This window comes from Microtus ochrogaster, chromosome 4 (genome assembly GCF_000317375.1).
Source record: "Microtus ochrogaster isolate Prairie Vole_2 chromosome 4, MicOch1.0, whole genome shotgun sequence".
Taxonomy (NCBI): domain Eukaryota; kingdom Metazoa; phylum Chordata; class Mammalia; order Rodentia; family Cricetidae; genus Microtus; species Microtus ochrogaster.
In genome coordinates this window covers 18154038-18174737 of record NC_022011.1, presented here as the reverse complement: position 1 = coordinate 18174737, position 20700 = coordinate 18154038, and the positions used below count along the sequence as shown (strand labels likewise).

The 20700-nt window shown below is 46.0% G+C and overlaps 2 protein-coding genes across 10 annotated transcripts in view; one reads left to right on the top strand and one right to left on the bottom strand.

Annotated features, from left to right (window-relative positions):
• Znf821 (zinc finger protein 821) overlaps positions 1 to 6972 on the top strand; it is a 21042-nt gene extending 14070 nt beyond the window's left edge. For 6 of the 8 annotated variants that reach the window (XM_026778545.1, XM_026778538.1, XM_026778539.1 and 3 more), the window contains 4 exons: positions 3065 to 3213; positions 3646 to 3750; positions 5096 to 5262; positions 6009 to 6972. In XM_026778545.1, coding sequence (XP_026634346.1) covers positions 3065 to 3213; positions 3646 to 3750; positions 5096 to 5262; positions 6009 to 6663 — 1076 coding nt within the window. In that variant the 3' untranslated portion in view covers positions 6664 to 6972. Of the gene's footprint in view, positions 1 to 1831; positions 3214 to 3645; positions 3751 to 5095; positions 5263 to 6008 lie in introns of all 8 variants that reach the window. The other 2 variants (XM_026778542.1, XM_013354857.2) reach the window with 1 other exon arrangement.
• A 1549-nt stretch (positions 6973 to 8521) lies between these two features.
• On the bottom strand, positions 8522 to 19955 carry Atxn1l (ataxin 1 like). 2 transcript variants are annotated; one of them, XM_013354873.2, is made up of 3 exons: positions 19839 to 19955; positions 17590 to 17651; positions 8522 to 16131 (listed from the first exon to the last, which is right to left on the bottom strand). In XM_013354873.2, exon 3 carries the CDS (start codon positions 16009 to 16011, stop codon positions 13948 to 13950), a length of 2064 nt encoding a protein of 687 aa, XP_013210327.1. In that variant the 5' UTR covers positions 16012 to 16131; positions 17590 to 17651; positions 19839 to 19955; the 3' UTR covers positions 8522 to 13947. The 2 variants fall into 2 exon arrangements, with proteins under 2 accessions (XP_013210327.1, XP_005345747.1); XM_005345690.2 differs by having other exon boundaries at positions 8522 to 16128.
• Positions 19956 to 20700: the final 745 nt, after the last annotated feature.

Here is a 20700-nt window from a genome sequence, read left to right as displayed (position 1 = left end):
GGAAGGAAGGAAGGAAGGAAGGAAGGAAGGAAGGAAGGAAGGAAGGAAGGAAGGAAAAGAAAGAAAGAAAGAAAGAAAGAAAGAAAGAAAGAGGAAAGAAAAGAAAGGAAGAAAAATGTAGTCTTACAAGTTAAGGCTCATACGTTATCTGTCCCATGACCACTTGAACAGACTCATTCTGAGCTGTGTTATTTTCCAGAAAGATGTCTATACTCTCCTGATGTTATGCACCTGATACTGGTTAGTTATTAATATCAGTTTAGGGTGAAACCCTGATTCTTTTTTTAAACTAGTTGTAAACTTGGGGAAAAGAAAGAGATGGAGAGAGAGAGAAACAGAGAGTGTGTGTTTGTTCTGAACTCTGTATAGAGAGTTCTACGGTTTTAACCAAACTAATAATGAAACAACAGTAACCACATAGACACAACCACCACACACAAATAACAGATAATCAGGTAGGTACAAAGAAATGAACTCTACAGCCAGGCGGTGGTGGCACATGCTTTTAATCCCAGATTAACTCTGGGGGCAGAGGCAGGTGAATCTCTGAGTTGGAGGCCAGCCTGGTCTATGGAGCATGTTCCAGGACAGTCAGGGCTGCACAAAGAAACCCTGTCTCAAACAAACAAATTTAAAAACAAAAAAGAAAGAAAATAAATGAACTCTAGAATTTCTAGAAACCCTATGGGACACAGCAGTTTCTTGAACAGGTAAGCATAGACATCTGCAGGCATGCCATAGGCTATAGTCCCAGCACTCGGAAGGCAGAGGCAGGCAGATCTCTTTAAGTTGGAGGCAGGCCTGGTCTACAGAGCAAGTTCCAGGACAGGCTCCAAAGCTACAGAGAAACCCTGTCTCTAGAGACAAAAACAAAAATTATACCATTCTAGACGGCATACTTAAAAAAAAAAAAAGGTCCTGACATAGATATTCCGATAATAGACAAGGTACAAAAGTGTATTATTTTTTTTTTTTTATAAATTTTATTTATTTATTTATTATGTATACAGTGCTCTGCCCACATGTGTTTCTGCAGGCCAGAAGAGGGCACCAAATCTCATTACGGATGGTTGTGAGCCACCATGTGGATGCTGGGAATTGAACTCAGGACCTTTGGAAGAGCAGGCAGAGCTCTTAACCACTGAGCCATCTCCACAGCCCCACAAAAGTGTATTTTATCAGCAGTGCAGTGTTTTAGACTAAGCCTACAAGTGCTCCACACTGGATGCTGGTGAGAAAATATGGTATGATCTACTCTGTGCTAGTGCTTCATATGGACTCAAGTGAAATAAAGCTTTGAGGAAAACATACCATACTTATGACAAGCACATCTAATATAGACACATATACTTAGTTACCAGCAGGTGATGTGGTAGGAATATGCCAGTAAAGGAAATTTAACCCAGTTCTGTCTAGAACTGAATTATCAGCCGGGTGGTGGTGGTGCGCGCCTTTAATCACAGCATCAGATCTCTTGAGTTCTAGGCCAGCCTGGTCTATAAGAGCTAGTTTCAGGATAGGCCCCAAAGGGACAGAAAAACCCTGTCTCAAAAAAAAAAAAAAATGTCTTGTATTGTCAATTTAGAAATTATGCAAAACCGCAGGGAGCTGAGTAGCACTGTTAGCGGGGAACTGTGGGCCTGACTGTAAGTGCAGAGCGTACTCTATTCATAGGGAGTCCAGAATCCAAGCAGGAATAGAGGGCTATCCCCAGCCAACTGACAGCTTCCCTAGGTGTGGCTTCCTCTTGTGATCTTTAAAGCACCCACACTGAACCTCATTTGTGATTGTTTTTGTTCCCTCTCAATCTTTTTTCCCTTCTATTTTACAGATGACAGACAAAATCAGCTCACACATACCTTGCAGCTTCATTAGCCACAGGTAGATTACCCCACAACCACATCCTTCCCTCCCCGATTAAAACAAAACAGTTACTCATGTCTAAAGTGAAGAATAACACTCCCCCCACTTCTTTCACATCTAGTTATCCTTTAGATACGCCAAAGAACCAACTGAAAAGTGGCTTTACTTAGTTTAAGATGTGCATTGCTAGTAGCTGAGAACAGAGTGGACAGATGAGCAGGTGGTACCTGCCTTGGATCCTAGCACACAGGAGGTAGAAACAGGCAGATTTCTGAATAGAGTTTCAGGACAGCCTGGACTATACAGAAAAACCCTGTCTTGTGGAGGCAGGGCAGAGTAGGCACTTGGAAGCTGGGGCAACAGGATCGTGCACTTCAAGGCAGCCTTTGTTGCACAGTAAAATCATCTCAAAATAAAAAGAAAAAAAAAACAATAAACTTGAACATCTTCCACCCTTATAAACTGCTCAAGGTCAGTTACTATGCTAATCCCATTTTTTCCACTGAGGTGTATAGCTATTGTCCTATAAACTGACATAAGTTTAAACAAATTTATTCTTGCATTCTTATTGATAAGAGGAAATAAAATTTTGTTATTTCTGGAAATGTGTATTGATGTTTGTTGTGAAAGAAGAGATTAGTGGTCTCGGGTAGAATTGTCTGTGACAGCATAGAGAGTGTGCAGGTGACGGTAGAGACAAGTAAGTAAGAAAGTAATAAAAGTAGGAAGAGATGTTGCTCAGTCAGATTGTGTGTTGCGGGAATGAGTTTGGTGTGATGTGCTTAGGGAAGTATGGTCTCACACTTTGCTAGGCATGGTGGTTCATGCCTGTAATCACAGCACTTAAGAGATAAGAGGCAAGAGGATCAGAACTTCAAGATCATCCTTGAATATACAGTGAGACTGAAGCCAGCCTGGACTACATGAGTCCTATTTCATAAACAACAATTACTTAATGGCAAGTTACCATTTCTAGTGCACTTTGCCTCACACTTCCACTTTAGTGTGTGTGTGGCATAATAAACTGCAGTAATAGCTGATCTCTAGTCACACGGTTTGTGCCCACAGAGCGCTGATGCAAACTGTACAACCTCAAGTCTGAAAATGTTTTTTTCATTGTAGCTGCAAATCCTGGAGTGAACAGCAGCTCAGGATATATCTCTGTAAAACTCAGAACAAGTGACCAGTTTATGTGTTCTAGGTGACAGTGATGGTGACGAAGAGGAGACCACACAAGATGAAGTATCTTCCCACACATCAGAGGAAGATGGTGGGGTAGTCAAAGTGGAGAAAGAATTAGAAAATGCAGAGCAGCCTGTTGGTGGTGGGAACGAAGTAGTAGAGCACGAGGCAAGTGGCCCGCAGTCCTCGTCACAACAGTTCCCTCTTCCATCCACACCCTCCACCCTAAAAGCTCGCACTGCTTTCCAAGTGAGCTCAGCTAAGCAGAGCGAGCACTGCTCTAGGAGGCACTCTGAAGTGAGCTTTCATGTTTAAGTCAGTCAGACTGTGCTGTGGAACCTGCTTCCAACTAAATTGTTTCCTGAGTATTTGTGCAAGGAATATGCAAAAGGGAAGCTAACCCTTTCCCTGCACGGTCCAGCGTCTTCAGGGTAGAAAGCCTTGAAGATTCTAGAAAATTTAATTCCTTTCAAACAGTACTTGATCCTCAGTCCATATGGGAACCTAAAACTAACACCTGTGTAGGACCATTGAAAGAGGTGGGGCAAGGAAGAGACTAGTGAGGAGTTTAAATGACTTGCCTGTTTGATGGATTTGCAGGTCACAGAAAACCTAAATTCTGACCCCTTGCTTGAACTCTGCCAGTGTCCCCTCTGCCAGATAGACTGTGGGAGTCGAGAGCAACTGATTGCACATGTGTACCAGGTATGGAATGGGCAGGGGAGTTCTGAGACTGAATGCAAGCAGTTTAGATCTCAGGTGCTGCAGTGGCCTTTGCCTTTGGCAAAAGAAGCTCAGGCTGTTGGTTCTGCTAGGACTCATTCCACCCTTCAGAACATCTTAGAAAATAACGGTGATGTATTTACTAAATAGGTTCTGAGTTCCCAGACAGATACTCTTTGGAAATTAAGTACCATGGTCTTGTTTTCCTAAATTATTTAATACAATCAGTAGTGAAAGAGAAACTAACTTCTATTAAAAATGATGTCTTTTAAAGAGGGTAGGGGTAGTCAACAAGATGGCTCTGGTGGTAAAGGCACCTGCCACAAAGCCTGATGACCTGAGTACAGTCTCCAGGACCCACACAGTGGAAGAACTGATTGCCACTTGTTATCCTCTGACCTCACCACACACACGTACTGTGGTATACGCAGGTACACTACAGGCACACAAAATAAAATACACAATGATATATTTTGGGTGCCAATGAAAGGAAAGTACAAACAAGGAAAAACAGACTTTTCTACCCTAATCCAATTGAGAGCATAACTACTTACTAGTGGTCTGTAAGACATTACTACAAAGGACAGCTTTATAGATTGTACCTATAAAGATGGTTCGTTAGAAGTATTTCTTCAGCCTTATGATAGTTATGGGCACACCTTAAATCTAAACACTTAGGAGGCAGAGGCAAGTGGATCTCTGTGAGTTTGAGGACAGCTTGGTTTACAGAGTGAGTTCCTGGAAAGCTAGGGGCTACACAAAGAAACCCTATTTTTGGGCTGGAGAGATGGCTCAGAGGTTAAGAGCATTGCCTGCTCTTCCAAAGGTCCTGAGTTCAATTCCCAGCAACCACATGGTGGCTCACAACCATCTGTAATGGGGTCTAGTGCCCTTCTCTGGCCTGCAGGCATACACACAGACAGAATATTGTATGCATAATAAATAAGTAAATAAATAAATATTTAAAAAAAAAAAGAAAAGTTTCTTTAGAGGACTGAGGAAAGGCAGGCCGCCATAAATACCTGCTCATACCACTACTACTATCCAACTTCTTCATTGCACCTTAAAGTGCACTTGTAACTACATAATATGAGCCAGGGAAGTCCAAACTATCAAGAGCCTCTGGAGAGCTCTGGAGCTCCATTATTCTTCAAGCCATTTTATGTATCCCTGAATATGGTCAGAATTTGCAATAATAAAATATGAGCAGTGGCCTGAATGACTAAACAAATAGTTTCAAGTTCTTCATTCTAAGGGGAAAAAAGGAAGGGGTGCAGATTGTCCTGGAGGTAACACAAAATTAACATATTAAGACTTTGTTTTACAGCATACTGCAGCAGTGGTGAGTGCCAAGAGTTACATGTGCCCTGTCTGTGGACGGGCCCTTAGTTCCCCAGGGTCATTGGGTCGTCACCTCCTAATCCATTCGGAAGACCAACGGTCTAACTGTGCTGTGTGTGGAGCCCGTTTTACTAGCCATGCCACTTTTAACAGGTTAGTAGAACACCTGATCTTGTGCTAAGCAAATTACTGGATATAAGATGCTGCTTTCCCAGGTCAAAAGAAAGGCTAGAGATAAGTAATGCCAAAGAGTTGATAGAACAATCTGGAAATAGAAGTGATGAGATTAGGAGATAAGCTTGACAGTATGCACTAGACATTCCCTCAAGGGAAACGAATTGCTTTTCTTTCCCTGTCAGAGTATTTGCAACTAGAAAGTGATTCAGAGGCACAAGAGCATTCATGATAAAGCAAGCAGACAGAAGCTGCAGTATGCTGGGAGGATCCTATGTAAGGATACACTCTGCTGTCTTCCAGGAAGACAAACACTGTCCTCATCCCATTGCTTTGGTTGTACAATGCACAAGCTATGTTTCCTTGTGGGCAAGGCCAGGTAGGAGGTAAAGCTGTGGATTGTACCTGTGTGAAGGAAATCTCCACCTCCAGACCCCTCATTCACACAACAGGTCCAGCCCTGCTTAGCACCTACAAGATACTGCCATTCTGGCTTTGCCTTGGGTAGGTTTCTATGGCAGGTGGTTCAGTTGCTAATTCAAGGTGGGCTTTAAAATTTAGTATATACCCTAGTCCAAAGAAGAGAAGGGGGTTTTTCAAGCATTCTACTGTCATAGTGGTGGACTTTGAACAGTTTGTCTAGTGGTTATGGGGCAAGTCAGTTACCTGGGTACCTGAGGCTTACTACACAGAGATACTAATCATCAAAAATATTGGCTTCCCAGTGAGAAACTTCCTGAAGTACTTAATATGGAATCCCTACCCCAAGTCCACAGTGAGGGCCCCTCCAGTGCTGAAGGGAAGGACATTACCTGTAGTCCTCCAGTATACCCTGCTGGAATTCTGCTTGTGTGCAACAACTGTGCTGCCTACCGCAAGCTACTGGAAACACAGACCCCCAGTGTGCGCAAGTGGGCCCTCCGTCGACAGAATGAACCTTTGGAAGTACGGCTACAACGGCTTGAACGAGAACGCACAGCCAAGAAGAGTCGGCGAGACAATGAGACCCCAGAGGAGCGGGAGGTCAGACGCATGAGGGACCGTGAAGCCAAGCGCCTGCAGCGCATGCAGGAGACAGATGAGCAGCGAGCTCGCCGGCTACAGCGAGACCGGGAGGCCATGAGGCTGAAGCGGGCCAATGAAACTCCAGAGAAGCGGCAAGCCCGACTCATCCGGGAGCGAGAAGCTAAGAGGCTCAAGAGGAGACTGGAGAAAATGGACATGATGTTGCGAGCTCAGTTTGGTCAGGACCCTTCTGCCATGGCAGCCTTAGCAGCTGAAATGAACTTCTTCCAGCTGCCTGTGAGTGGGGTAGAGTTGGACAGCCAGCTTCTGGGGAAAATGGCTTTTGACGAACAGAACAGCAGCTCTCTGCACTGAACCACACCCTCCTGCCTGACTTCCCGTCCACTCCAGCCCATAGGGATCAGTGCTGCTGTCACCCAGGAGGCCACAGTCCTTGCTGCCACAGGCAGGCCTGGGTTGGTTGCAGGGAAACCTGTGCACCCTCTGCATGTGGGAACATGATGGGGCCAGGAGGGACCCAGCTCAAGGCAGCTCTGGACAAAGGAGCAGGCACTCCAGAAACCTGGACTCCTCAGTCCACTGTGGCAGGCCAGGGTTATGGGACTGTAGGACCCCAGTACAGTCCATGAAGCTGTGAGGGCAAATAAATTAATTTTATCTTTACTGGCCAGGGCTCTTTTGTCTCACTGCTTTATCCAATGAAGTGTACTAGGAGAGAGCTTGATGGGAACGCTCAGGTAGTGGTTTCTGGTGGCTTGTTCCTTTCTGAGGCAGAATGTGCTTTAACATGGCTGTCCAAGATCAAGACAGCTGTGGTGAAGACCAGAGCAGAACAACTGCCTACTCTTGCAGTCTGGCTGCCATGCACTGGAGAAGAGCACTGCTCAATTTCTGGTTCAGTGCTGCTGCAAAAACAAGCAGAAGTTCCCTTAGCCTGCAGCAAAGGTTATGCACAGTCTGGGTATTTATAGATCACGCGGTCCAGAAGGATGTGCCCTAGTTAAATTGTTGCCAGAAAGATAACTATGCCAGGAATGTGGACCTCTTCCAATGTAACAGACACTTGGACTCCTCTCCCACCTCTGTAGGTCTAAGGCTGTTTAAAAGTGTCAAATGACTCTCAACAAAATAGCGTTAAGTCCTACTGACCTCTGAAAAATACTTTTTTAAGAATTACATTGAAGCCAGGTGGTGGTGGCACTCAGGAGGCAGAGACAGGCATATCTCTTGAGTTTGAGGCCAGCCTGGTCTGCAAGACCCAGTGTCTGGCGGCCAGGGCTGTACACTAAGAAACCCTGTCTCGAAAAAGAAGAAAAAATTACATTGAAAAGAAATTAAATACTTAATTGATCCAAATGCATTTCACAGAGTTGCATACCAAAATCCTATTTGAAATATTTCAAGTAACTGGATGCATTCTGTCCCAAGGAATACTTATCCAATTATTTCCACAACATTCTGAATTAGTACAATTCAGGAACAGATGTGTGGGTTCAAAACCCCAGCTCAGTGTTTGCCTAACACACTGGAGGCCTCAGGTTCAATCCCAACATCGCAAAAACGACTAACCAACCAAAATCATAGAACAAGCTAGGTGTGGTCATGCACACCTTTTATCCCAGCACTTGGGAGGCAGAGACAGGTGTTTCTGTCAGAGACAGAGAGTTTGAGGCCAGCCTAGTCTACATAGTCCCAGGATAGCCAGGGCTCTATAGAGAGACCCTGCTTCAAAAACCAAAAAAAAAAAAAAAAAAAAAGGACCTAGAACTAAAAAAAACCCACTGTACCATTACTGTGTAACTTGAGCCAGATCTTTAATTCCTGTCCCAAATGGTAGTAATAATAGCAACAGATGATGGATAATGCACTTAGGATCCTTTGTGGCACACAGTAAGTAAATAAAGGTACTTGAGTGTTTCATCACTTACTGGTGGTAAACATTTCATAGCAGCGGCTATGACTGGGGTTATTTCAGCAATGTGTGGCAATATGCCAGAGTAAAGGACAGGCAGAAAAGCCATCTATTAGTCCTACTGCTGACCTTAGGCTACAGGTAGATTTCCCAGACTCTGAAATCCACACCAGTTGGGGACGAACCATGGAACAGGTAGTTCCCACCATTTGCCAAGTTTACCAAATGACCATACCATCTTTACTCCAAGTGATCCTGCCCCAATGGCCACCATCACACTGAGATAGGAAAAAGGCGCAAACACCAAAAGGAAAAGCTAGTAGTTTATATAGATTGATATATAGATATATAGATATTGATATATATTGTGTTTACATAGTCCACAAGTTAAATGCAGGTATCCATAAGAAGAGCATTAACAATAAAAATACAATCTGTGTGTAGCCAAGTACAGAGACTTAAAATGGTAAAACAGCAAAAAGGATCTCACAAAAGTACAAATATACAGTACAAATTGATTTATTTAAAACAGTTACAAAAAAGCACAACAAAATAGAGATTATCCTTAGAATTATTAATGCTTTGTTAAAGATCAGGTAGGATTAGAGGGTAAGAAATGGTATTGGGTGGGAGGAGCACCTGACTAGTTCTAAGGCTTTAGATACAATGCAGTTGATTACATATTAATTCAGCCATTACATACTGGGGATAGTGGTTGGGGGATCAGTAATTTATCTACAGGGAACTCCTACACAAATCAGATCCATCCAGACCTCCCCAGTGCCATCCTTCTCTACTCCTTAGGACCCTAAAGCCACCTGGATGACAAAATTCCCATCCTTTCTCCACCCTATTACCTATCCATATATTCTTCCCTCCCCTAAGGTGCTGTGCAAGCTGAGAGCAGTCTGCTCTCTGCAGCTGGAACATATACTGTTTGGCTACAGGGATCCTGTATGTCAAGGAAGTGTGTGGAGGACAGCCGTATTTTAATACTTCAAGTTAGCCATGAGTACGGTCAGTCTCTTCCCCAATCCAATTCACTGAGTGCACATATGAAGCAAATGAGGGGTTCACCCTGCCTTCAGCAATACCAGCAGCTCACCAACCCTCAGTTTACAACTACACATAAAGTCCCTGGCAGGGGGTGAGGTGGGCATAAAACCACTGTTTTATCTGTTCTCTCTCTCTCTCAAGTACCTAGGACCCCTAACATAAAGACAGACTAAACGCTTGCAAGTCTGACATTAGGTAAAGGCACGTGGGCTGCTGCCACACACACTGCAGACAGGAACCCAGTCTGGGGCCATCTTTACTGCTAGGCGTTTGCAGTGGAATGGCTTTGGGATTACATGGACTGTTGAGTTTGCAATCTACTAGGGAAAGATCCTAGGCTTAACAGAACTAATAAAGAAACCTTTAATGTGAAAAGTGCATTTATTACTATTTTCCTGCTGAGGAGCTCAACAGGACAAGCCATACCACCTCTCCCTCTGCCCCAAGAACTGCATAGTCTGCAGGTTAGGAGAGAATGCAAACAACTCTAGCATCAAGGCCAGTGTCATCCTAGGCCCAGACCAGGCTTTCGGTCCAAAGATGGATCCTAGAGTTGAGAAAAACAACTGAGAGCTGCAAAGACCCAGATGCTTATTTTATTATTGCATAATGTGGGAGACCTGTCCAGGGGAAGCTAGAAGGTGAAGGCTTCCAAGCAAAGGCTAACAACATCCATCTATAGTAGAATTCAGCTCTTCGACTGTAGTGTACAACTTTTCTGATCTAGAAAGTACTATAGCTTCAGTGTAGTTTAGTAAACTTAATCCTAGGAGGTCAACACACCTCTCTAAAACTTGGCCTCTGTCCTGTTTGCTTCTAGGACTGTGGCCTAATCTCCCACAGCCAATTCAATTAATCTGGTTATCTTTACTCCAAAGGCCTGAGCCTTTCCCAATGTCTACCTTCAACTCATGCCAGTGTGACCAACCACTCAATATGCTTACTCAATGCAGGTTTAAATCATGCCACCATCCTGTTCTATTAAAATGTGTATGATACCCACTGGTAAAAAGAAAATTAATCCCAACTGGAGGAGCTATTTCAGCCACACTTCAAACTCTTCCTCAACCCCAGAAAATGGGACAAGAATGCCACTAGGATCCTGGCTCAAGGCTTAACGTGGTTCCTCTTGTTTTTAAAACAGGCTATAAAGTACCATAAAGGAGAGAAAAAGCAGTCTCTGGTAGGACCTGTTTCTCTCTCAAGACAGGCACATTTTTGGAGCCAATGGGCTCTGCCAACACTGAAGCCACATCCTTCAGTGGACAGACCAGCCCATCCACAGCATGCAGACCGTCCCTATTCCACATGACAATGCTACGCAGTACCATTGGCAAAACACAAGGAAGAGTGGACAGGATGCCTGAGCTTAATCTACATGGTCAAAGACATGAAGAACAGGAGCTAAAATGGGCAACAGGCAGACAGTGAGCATACAATAGCGGTGGAAAAGCAGCACAGAGCAAAGTCCATGGTGTTGGGACCAAATGGGACCCTAAGAGGCAGTCTAGCTCTTCTCAGGCTCCTCCCTTGGGTAAAAGCACTGAGACCTGAGGGCTCAAGCCCTTTCCCCACATCCTGTCTTAATAAGGATGATCTAAATCTTAGATTACTAATCATCCTTTACCAAGTTCCCCTTCTTCTAAATTGGCCTATGTATTTCAAAATACATATTGGCCTATTGTTTCAAAACTTTCTCCAAGTTCTGGGAATATCCTACCACTGACTAGGAATGGGCTGATCTTTGTCAATTGCCCAGTCCCCAAAAGCTGACAACTAACCACTGAAATGCTCACCCTAAAAACCACTTATGTCTCTTACACACTTAGGGTAAGTACTGCCACAGCTCTGACAAGAATTCTTTTCTAGGGCGCACACTTCAGGAAAGGTAACCCACAGCTCAGCAAAAGCACATTACAAATGCATGGCACCATATTAAGGGAGTTGCTGTTATGACTTTATCAGACAGGGACAGAAGAGAACTACAGCAGAAAAGTCAGTGCCCACTTTGTCAAAGCCCTCAACAATGTCCTTTTCCAGGATTCAGCGGGCATTATCAGGCTAGGGAGCTACAGCTAGTCTAAGTAGAGAGCAGAGTGATTTGACCGCAACTACAGCCAGCTGCATGGGAAGAAGCTCAGTGGTACCCCTGGTAGACATTTCTTGAGCATCTACAGTGCATGTCACTAAATTCTCATGGTGAGCCTTCCTGGGAGGAAGGGGGCTTGCGAGAAATCCATGCATACAATAATCCCTAGGAATGAGTTGCTCATGAAACAGTCAGAGAGGAGGCCTTCTCCTACAGCTCTTATTTGAGAGAATTCCTCAAGACTCAAGCCCACAGGCCCCCACTGTAGGAAATAAGCCAGAGAAGCAGCAATCAGAGAAGGGGGCAAGAGAAGGGAAAGGCTGCAATCTCCACTGCAGCACAAGGTTGGTGTCTAACTCTGACAAATTCTGAGACCTAAGTACTTGTCAGGTAAGCAGCTTCCTTGGGATGCTTCCCTAAAAGCTCGCTGACCAGGTATCTGTTCTCAAGGTCTGGGACAGAATGTAGGGCTCGTAGTATACCAGCCAGCTTCTGTCACTCCGTTCCCGAAAAGAACCACCTTTAGCACCTGAACACTAAGAATGACTCCATTCTCAGAACTTCCCCTCCCCCAGGAGGTAGGTAAGATTATTTATCCCCATTTGGCAGCTGGGGAGGAAGTGAAAGAGCTAGAGATCACAAGACTTGCCTTAAGTTTTGCTCATACCTCAGAAGTGCGGGACCCCTGATGATGGGCCAGGCCTTGGCCAGTTCATGTCTATCTATGAAGGAAATGTCACAATCATACTCTGGGAGGGAGAAGTCTAACTAGAGAGCTGGGTGGACAATACCCTGAGTTGCCTTCAAGAGTCTAAAGAACCACACACTCCCTCTTTTAAAAAAAATCCACACACAAAAATACTCAACCACCTGAAAGATGGTAGGGGGGGGACAAATCTTAATACCCAATGGAATCCTACAGTCCAAGCTGACACTCTAAGTTGTAGGTGAGATGTGAGCTTAAGGAAGATGGCAGCAAATACAACCAAGACAGAAAATACTCTGTGCCAGGCAGGAGTGACACATGCCTTTAATCCCCGCACTCTGGAGGCAGAAGCAGATGGGCCTCGGTGAGTTTGAGGCCAGCCTGGTCTACAAAATGAATTCCAGGAGAGCCAGAACTGTTAACACAGAGAAACCCTTTCTAGAAAAACCGAAAAAGAAAAAAGAAAAGAAAGAAAAAAGGGGGGAAAAGTGAAACTACTCTTTGAAGAAGAACCCACCAGTACACAAGGAAACATCTGCTAAGATGTTACAAGGAATATCCTAGACTCTCAGAACTGATGGTGGAAGGGCATAGCCTGGAGATGCCAAAATGCTAAGAGGCAATGGATTGAGATGCGAGGGGGCCAAGTAAAACCACTGAAATGGAAAATGCCCAGCCTAGGGCATGGTTTCTTTTTTGTTTCTCCACTATATTGCTGCCAGTGAAAGAGGACATGATTTTGAGTTTCTAAATATAAAAATTACAGCTGATAGGGAAACCAGAGACCCTTAGACACCAAAAACTAGAGGTCTTAGTGGACAAAGGCAGTGAAGCTACACATGAGGCCCAGATGAAGACACCGTGCAGAGGTCAGGGCAGCAGAAGGGCGAGGGCAGCGCAGGCACTTAGGCACAACATAGACAGACAATGGAGGAGTGTAGGTGCCTAGGGGATAAGGTCCTCCAGGTCTTTCTAAAGTTACTACTAGAGACTCAGTGAAGCCCAAGCAGGCCTGACTTGTTGAGTGGGAGTTCTGTCAGGTTAGCCACCTTTCAAAAGCCTTCCATAAGGCCCAGTCAGCTAGCCTTCAAGTCTTTTCCACAAAGCCCCCTGACTGGGTTCCCAGCAGGAAAGTCCTTCATTCTCAGCCTGAAGGGATTTCTCTTCTCTCTTGTGGCCCCTAAACAGCTAGAAAGCCTTATAGAGGAATGGTGAGGTGAGATGGGAACGGGCAGAAGCAAAGGATCAAGCAGAGTTCTGTAGATCATGGTGCTCCCCCACCCCAAACCCAGCCATAAACATCTGTAACAAAATCACCCTTTAAAGTGCACGTCTCTCCCAAGAAGAGTTCTGGGTGGGAACCTTCTCATTTCCAACCATTGGGCCTCCTGCCCACCCACCACAAAAAGGGCAAGGGGAGGAAAAAAAGGAAAGAAAACAGTTTTACTGCTGCTACTATAAGCTGTGGATCATTTTTGGCTCTTTCTTTGCTCCCTCTGCCACCTGCTTCCAAAGCCTGTACTTTCCCTTGCAGGAGCCAGGAAGGAGTTAGGGAAAAACAAAACAAAACAAAAAAAACCAACAGGGAGGCCCTGATTTTGGAATGTTTCTTATCCTATGTGCACTCCCACCCTTTCTTGCTCCAAACCTGCTATTCCCCATCTCAGCACCCCCTAGGGCTGTCCTACAAGGATGCCACGGGGTGATTAATGAGCAACAGATCCTGCTTTGGGAGGCTGTCTTTATGCCTCCTATTTCCCTCAAATCTCACTGCCAAGAGAGCCATTCTCTGCTTGGCACGTGCAAATCCTCTGGCTGCTCATGATGAAGCTCACCTCTGGGGCTAAAGCCCCAGTCCTGGGCTGGGAAAGAGATTCATTTTCCTGCATTGGAACGCCCTTCGATGGACAACTTTACCTCCTGCGGAATGAAAGAGGGACGGAGCAGTGCAGCCCGTGCCTCCTCCCCTTGCATGCTGTATCTTTGGAAGCCTGGGGCTGGCCAGCAGGCCTGAGCACCAGGCTCAGGCTGGGAGGGCTCTCCCACCCGGGAAACCTCTCCTGAAGGTTGGATCTTCCCCTCGCTGTCACATAGGTCTCTGGGCCCCAAGACTGTCCTCTCAGGTCTTTCTCGGGGTGTACCCAACTGGCCTGGGGGGGCACAGCTGGCCTGAGAAACTGAGTTACTGTTCAAGCTCTGTAAACTGATAGAGATGCAGACATCTCCCACCTGTAGCCGATGACAGGGCAGAGAGAAGAGTTGTGCAGTCCGTCCAGGGCTGCAGGAGGACCAACCCTGGCCATATACAAAAAACGGGTGCTCGGGGGGCACCTCAATGCTCACTTTGCTCTGCTGTTCACCAACCACAAAATGCAGCATAACAAATCCAGGCCACTGGCTCTCCTGTATGTCCACAACTGTGCTAGAGTCAATCTTCAGCCCCCCACTCACTTCGGCACTGCGCACAAAATCCTGGGTCTGGAGGTCCTCTACCCGCTTCAGCTCCCCTGTAGCCAGCTGAATGATGGCGCCTTTCATGAAATGGGAGGGCAAGTGGGAGGAGGTAACAGGAGGTGGTGTTGGCTCCTTGTCTGGAAAGGTGGCTCTGGCCTGCATGTCCAGACTTGATGCCACCAGGATCTCCGAGCCCACAGGCAGCAGGCTAGGGTCAGTTCCAGTGGGCATCAGGTTGCCATTGGCTACAACCACTGCTTTGGGTAAAGGTCTGTGTTTTACTGGTTCCTGATGGGACTGAGAGTAGAATACACGGGCCTGATTTTTCTCCACCAGTTCTGTAGGATTCCTGGCTGACCCTCGTCCATCACCCTGATGGTCAAGGGTATGATGGGATAGGTTAAGAGGGCTGGATTCGTCTTTCCTCTGAGCTGCCACCACACGATAGTCCTGAGAAGCTAAAGTGCCAACTACCCGCTGGACTTCAAGGTCGGTGTCTGGGGTCCCTCGGTGTGCTGGTGCCGCCACCTCCACTCGTGGAGTCTGAGAACCTGAAAACTGTCCATCCACCAGGCATTCTACCACCGGCACCAGTCCTTGGCCTTCACCCTTGCTGCTGGTGGAATCAAGGGCTTCACTTTCTCGTCTTATTACATTTCGCTCTCGCTGTCTCTGTCCATTGGCAGCAGCTGCTTCCAAAGCAGACTGGCCCTCCTGAGGGGTAAGAACGGGGCTGGCACCTGCTGTTGGAGTTTCATGCAAAGTATATCCAGCAGGTAGCCTAGACATTTGATAATAAATGGGCATCCGGCCTGGAGCAAGATCCAGTGGTTGAGTATTCGAGTGATGTGGCAATTGGCCGGGTGGGGAGGTGGCAGAAGAGGATTTGTTAAATGGCTGGGCTGGGGATGCAGCCTGGGGGGGAGGAGTAGCTTCTTCTGCTAAGAGGGAGGCATATGGCACAAAATGTGGAAGGTGAGTAGTAGCAATGTTGGCAGAAGGAGAAAGGAGGGGACTAGGCAGGAAATTAGGTGGCACAGCATACGGAAGGCTATAAGGAGGCCCAATAAACTGCAGTGAGGTGGATGGGAGCTGAGCATAGTGGACTGGGGGATAGTGGATTCCTGGATGTTGAATCAGTGAAGACGCTACATTAAACGTGGAGGGCAAGGGGCTCATGTTCACAACAGATGGGAGGCCAGTTGGTGAAAAGGTGGCAGGTGGTACAGCCACCTTATACAGCATGCCATACTGATCTACTGTTAGACCAGCGATGGCCTCAGTTCCATCACCCCCAAGGCTGACTCTGGCTCCTGTCTGGCTCTGCCCAGCCACCACGACCCCTCGGGACCATTCAGAGGCATCACTGGAAGGTGTGTGGTTTGTGGAGCAGCTCGTAGTTCTCCCCATATCCTCGCTGGTCACAGGGAGGTCTCGTTTCTTTGGTGGAAGGCATTCTTGACTCCTCTCATGAACAGGTTTCATATTGCTTTGTGGTGTTCCTGGAGCCTGGATGGGGTTTGCTTGCTCCTTGGGACATCAGAAGGAACTTCTCTGTGGCTTCCCTGTACCTTTCTCTGCTGATGGCTGGGGTGCCCACATCTGCTAGGGAACAAACCAGAGGCAAAGAAAAGTAACCCAAGGAATCAAGTCAAACAACATATCAAGAATTGCACCCAAGGAGAAAGCTGTAACAAAGGAAAAGTAGTGAGAAAAGGAGGCATGAATCTTTTCACTTGTAAGCTAAGAAAAGAAAAACCAGTCAGGAAACCACAAAGCACAATGAACATTAAAGATGCATAAATAACCTGAGGGTTCCATGACCTCTTCACTACCAACTTCTGAGTTAGTCATGCTTTTAAAGAGACCCTTAGATCTTCTCAGGTTCCTCCCGGGAACGGGGCTTTCAGCACATCTTTTGTTGTTGTTGTTGCTGACTCTTTCCTAAATTTCTCCTTTTGTTACCAAAGACTAATGTGTCAGCTTTCCCTGAACATATGGCTTCATTCTTGCTTCCTTTCCCCAGCTTAATTAGGCTTATGATCTCACTTTCCCTCATTTTTACCCCAAGACTGGCTAAATCTATGTCACTAAATGCTGAGGTTTACTTGTCTCTCTTTCATCATCATCATCATTAAACCTTTGTTCCAGCATCATTAAACCTTGTTCCAGTCAGATGGTGGTGGCGCACGCCTTTAATCCCAGCACTTGGAAGGCGGCAGAGGCAGGCAGATCTCTGAATTCAAGGCCAGCCTGGTCTACATAGTGAGTTCCAGGACAACCAGGGCTACACACAGATACCCTATCTCCAAAAATCCAAAACCAAAACCAAAAACCTTGTTCCCTAAACATATTATGAACTGTAGTATCTTTGTTGTTATTCTTCTTCCAAGAAACTTCACATTCCGACTTGGACCCCATGAGAGAATGACTATTCTCACTTGTTCTATAGCTTGTTTCTCCTCCCCTCTCTAAAGAGCAACAAGTCAACTTTGACTTCTCACAGACTTCCCATTCCCTACTCTGGTTAAGACTTCTTCGTATTGATCACTTTCAATTTCTCTTCTACTTTCCCCTTTGTTTCTTTTGCCAGTAGCTTCTTTTCCATTATAGGTCTGCTCTGGGTATTATTTCAGAAAATTCTGGTCCTATTTCTCCTCTCATGTATGTTTACTTACTATTTTTAGGTCTATGATTCAGAAGAAAGTTTCCTCTCCCCTTTCTCTTATTGTCACTTTTTATAATCATTTTATCCACTGTCAAAAAACATCTATTTAGAGCCACTGTGATGGCACATGCATATAACCCCAGCACTTGGGTGATGGAGTTAAGAGTTCAGGAGTTTGAGGTCAGCCCTAGTCTGGGCAACATGAGAACCTATCTCAAAAAAAAAAATAAAAATCAGAAAGCAAGCTTCTTTTTCATATGAACATGTCAATGCATATGAAATGAACTTCGCTAATAATTTTTCTAAATCAGGATGAGTTCGGTTCTGCTTTTTCATTGTCACATGCCAAATTTTTTAGCTTTTTTTCCACAACAAGGAACCCAAAGGGCTTGTACCTGAGCTTCTGGTGGTACTTCTGAGCAGTTGTAATACGTGTCCCCTCCTCTGGCTTGTAAGCCTACAAGACAGAAGTAAGGATGCAGTAAGCAGGAGGCTGACCTCTCAGCCTCCCTTGGGAGAATCATGAAAGATAATTCCAAAGCCACCAAAAAAAAAAAAAAAAAAAAAATCAAAGTCCATGAGCTCTTACTTCATTCCCAACCTGAGAGGTAACAGCACATTTACCCAGAGTGCCCAGGAAATGGAAGGGAAAAAGGTTCCAAGACTAGTGAGATGGCTAGCAGGTAGTGCACTTGATACCGAGCCTGGTGACCTCAATTCCAGCCTTGGGACCCACGTTGTGGAGAGAACTGACTCCTGAAAGCTGGCCTTTGGCCACTACACACAAATTAAAACAAAACAAAACGAGAAGAAGAACGATCTCTTATAATTTAATTTTTGTAACATATCCTTGGGAAGAAATTTCCATGTGTCAAATTTCATTAGATTTTCTATCATCATATTCTTTATTCCCTGATGGTTAAACTCATTTCCAATCCAACTTTTGCTTAAACGAACAAATAAAACCAGGAGACTTAAAACTGTTTACATGTGAACAATGAGAAGCAGGGAGTTTCACCTTTACTAAAGGCCTGTGAGTACACAAACGTGGAGATTATTTAAATAAGAAAGGTGGCACAAGAGGAAAAGGAACAATTATTTATGTTTCTGGGGCAGAAAAAGAGGTCAAGGGGGTGTTACTCAAAGTGAAAGCCCTATTAACAGATTTTCTAAATAAAATTAAAAGGGTTCCTCTGTGAGTGTGTGTGTGTAAATTTTCTAAGTGACAACTTCACACTACTGATTGAGATGTGAAAGAAACAAAGTATCTCTTTGATCCCATGTAGCTAACAATGAGGAATAAAACTATCACTAAGTTACCAATATCTGAATCTGCACTTGCTAGAAACATCAATAATTAAAAAACACGGTCTTTCAAGGTTCTAGATGCAGCTCAGTTGGTAAAGCGCCTGCCTACCATGCATCAAGCCCTAAGTTTGATTCCTAGACTGAACATGGCAATCCTCACGTACATTCAAATATATAGGATGTCAGAAGACAGCCTGGGTTCCATAAGACCCTGTCTCAAAGGAAAACAACATAAACAAACAACAACAACAACAAAAAAAGGGCCAACAAAGTTTTAACAGAGTTAGCTGTGTTGACTAGTTCTGAGAAATTACTGCCTGTTCTGTCAAAGTCACACAGAATACTGCGAGCCTCGATCCAACTCACAAGAGTATACAAAAGGTGAAGATGTGGAAAAACAAATTGCTAATGCCACTAACAAATCACAAATTGGGTATAAGTCATACATTTATTCTTCATCAACAGTTTTTAACTGAAAGCACCCAGCTTTCTCCTTAAGTCCCAAAACGACGCTTTCTCTCTGTAGCTAAAATAGCCAAGAAAACCTGTCTCTAGGTCATCAAGGAGTTAGCAAACACAAGATAATGAAAGGACGGAAAGAGGCAAAAAACTCTAACCCTCTCCCCCGCCCCAAGAAGAAAGCCAAGCCTGCGCACCAGGTTCGCACAAGGCAAAACACTTCAGAATCTGAAACCTGGGTGTGGGTGTATGGAGCAGCTTTGGAGAATTTCTCAAGGGAAAGGATACAACTTGTGAACCCAACTGAGCTAAGGGGCAAGGGAAACGTTCTAGAGACCTGCAGATACAGACGGGAACGCAGCTCCTCTTCGTGCCTGGATTGGAATCAAGAGGCTGCACACCGAGGGAGACCCAAATTCGCTGAGGGAAAGAGGTGCGCCCCCCAAAAAGGGAGCAGCCTGGTAGAGACCTATGGTGATGGCTTTTGCTGATCCCGCAGTCCTTGTTCCGGCAAGGGTAAGGCCTGAACTGGGCATTTTAGGTTTAGAGAGTAGGGGGTCGGACATCGGGCTGAGGCCAGGCCCCGCTAGCTACGCTTCCTTGTTTGGGGGCCCCTTCCCGCCCTGAGAACTCGGACATCCTGGCCCGGGGGACAACACCCCCGGGGTATCAGGGCCTGAAGCCGCCTTCCGGGCCAGGCGGGAAAGCAACATCTAGATGACTAGGCACGGCCTCTTTCGCTCTTTCTGCCCGCTGTTTGGGGGGCCCTCGGCCCGTAAAGCAACGAGCTTCTAGGGGGCCTTTCCACCGGAGCTCCGAACCCAGGCCCTCTCGGCCGCAAGCCAGCCCCGCGGCCACCACTCCAGGAGACACTCACCGGCCCATTTCACGGAGCTCCCTGGACTCCTCCCGCTCGTCCGGGAGCCGCTGCCACCGAGGACGCCGCCATCCCCGGCCCCGGAGCCGCCCCACACCCAGCGGCCCCCCCAGCCGGGCGCCCGGAGATGGCGTCAAGCGCATCCCGCCCCCGACGCGGAGAGATGACGTCACGCTCCGGCCAGGGAGCGCCGCCTACCTTAAAGAGGAGGAAGCTGGCCGTCTGCCTATCACGTCCAGCGCCCCCTTTGGTAGGAATATGAATGCCTGTCCCTCTGAATGGGTTTAGTGAGGAGGGAGTGTCTCCTTTTCCAGGCCAGGATTCCCTAGAGAAGTTTTCACAAGCCTTAACTAGAAATCCAGACAATGGTAGTCCCTGGGGAACTCTGTTTAAGAAGTCCCAGAATTTACCGGAGTGGAAAGATGGAAGGGTCATTGTAGGGTTAGGGTGAGTGAGCTGGGCCCAGGCCTATTCAAGGGTCAAAAGCCTTATAAAGTTATAAATAGCCCCAAGTGGACCCAGTGCAGGACCTAGGGAAAGAGGAAGCAAGTACTGGAGACCTATAAGTGTGGAGATTGAGAAGACGGTATTTGGTTCAGAATAGCGGGAAGCAAGTTGTTTTCTTAAAAGGTTTGTTTATTTATTATGTATACAGTGTTCTGCCAGTACAGGCTTGCACACCAGAAGAGAACACCAGGCCGGGCGGTGGTGGCGCACGCCTTTAATCCCAGCACTCGGGAGGCAGAGGCAGGCCAATCTCTGTGAGTTCGAGACCAGCCTGGCCTACAGCGCTAGTTCCAGGACAGGCTCCAAAGCCACAGAGAAACCCTGTCTCGAAAAACCAAAAAAAAAAAAAAAAAAA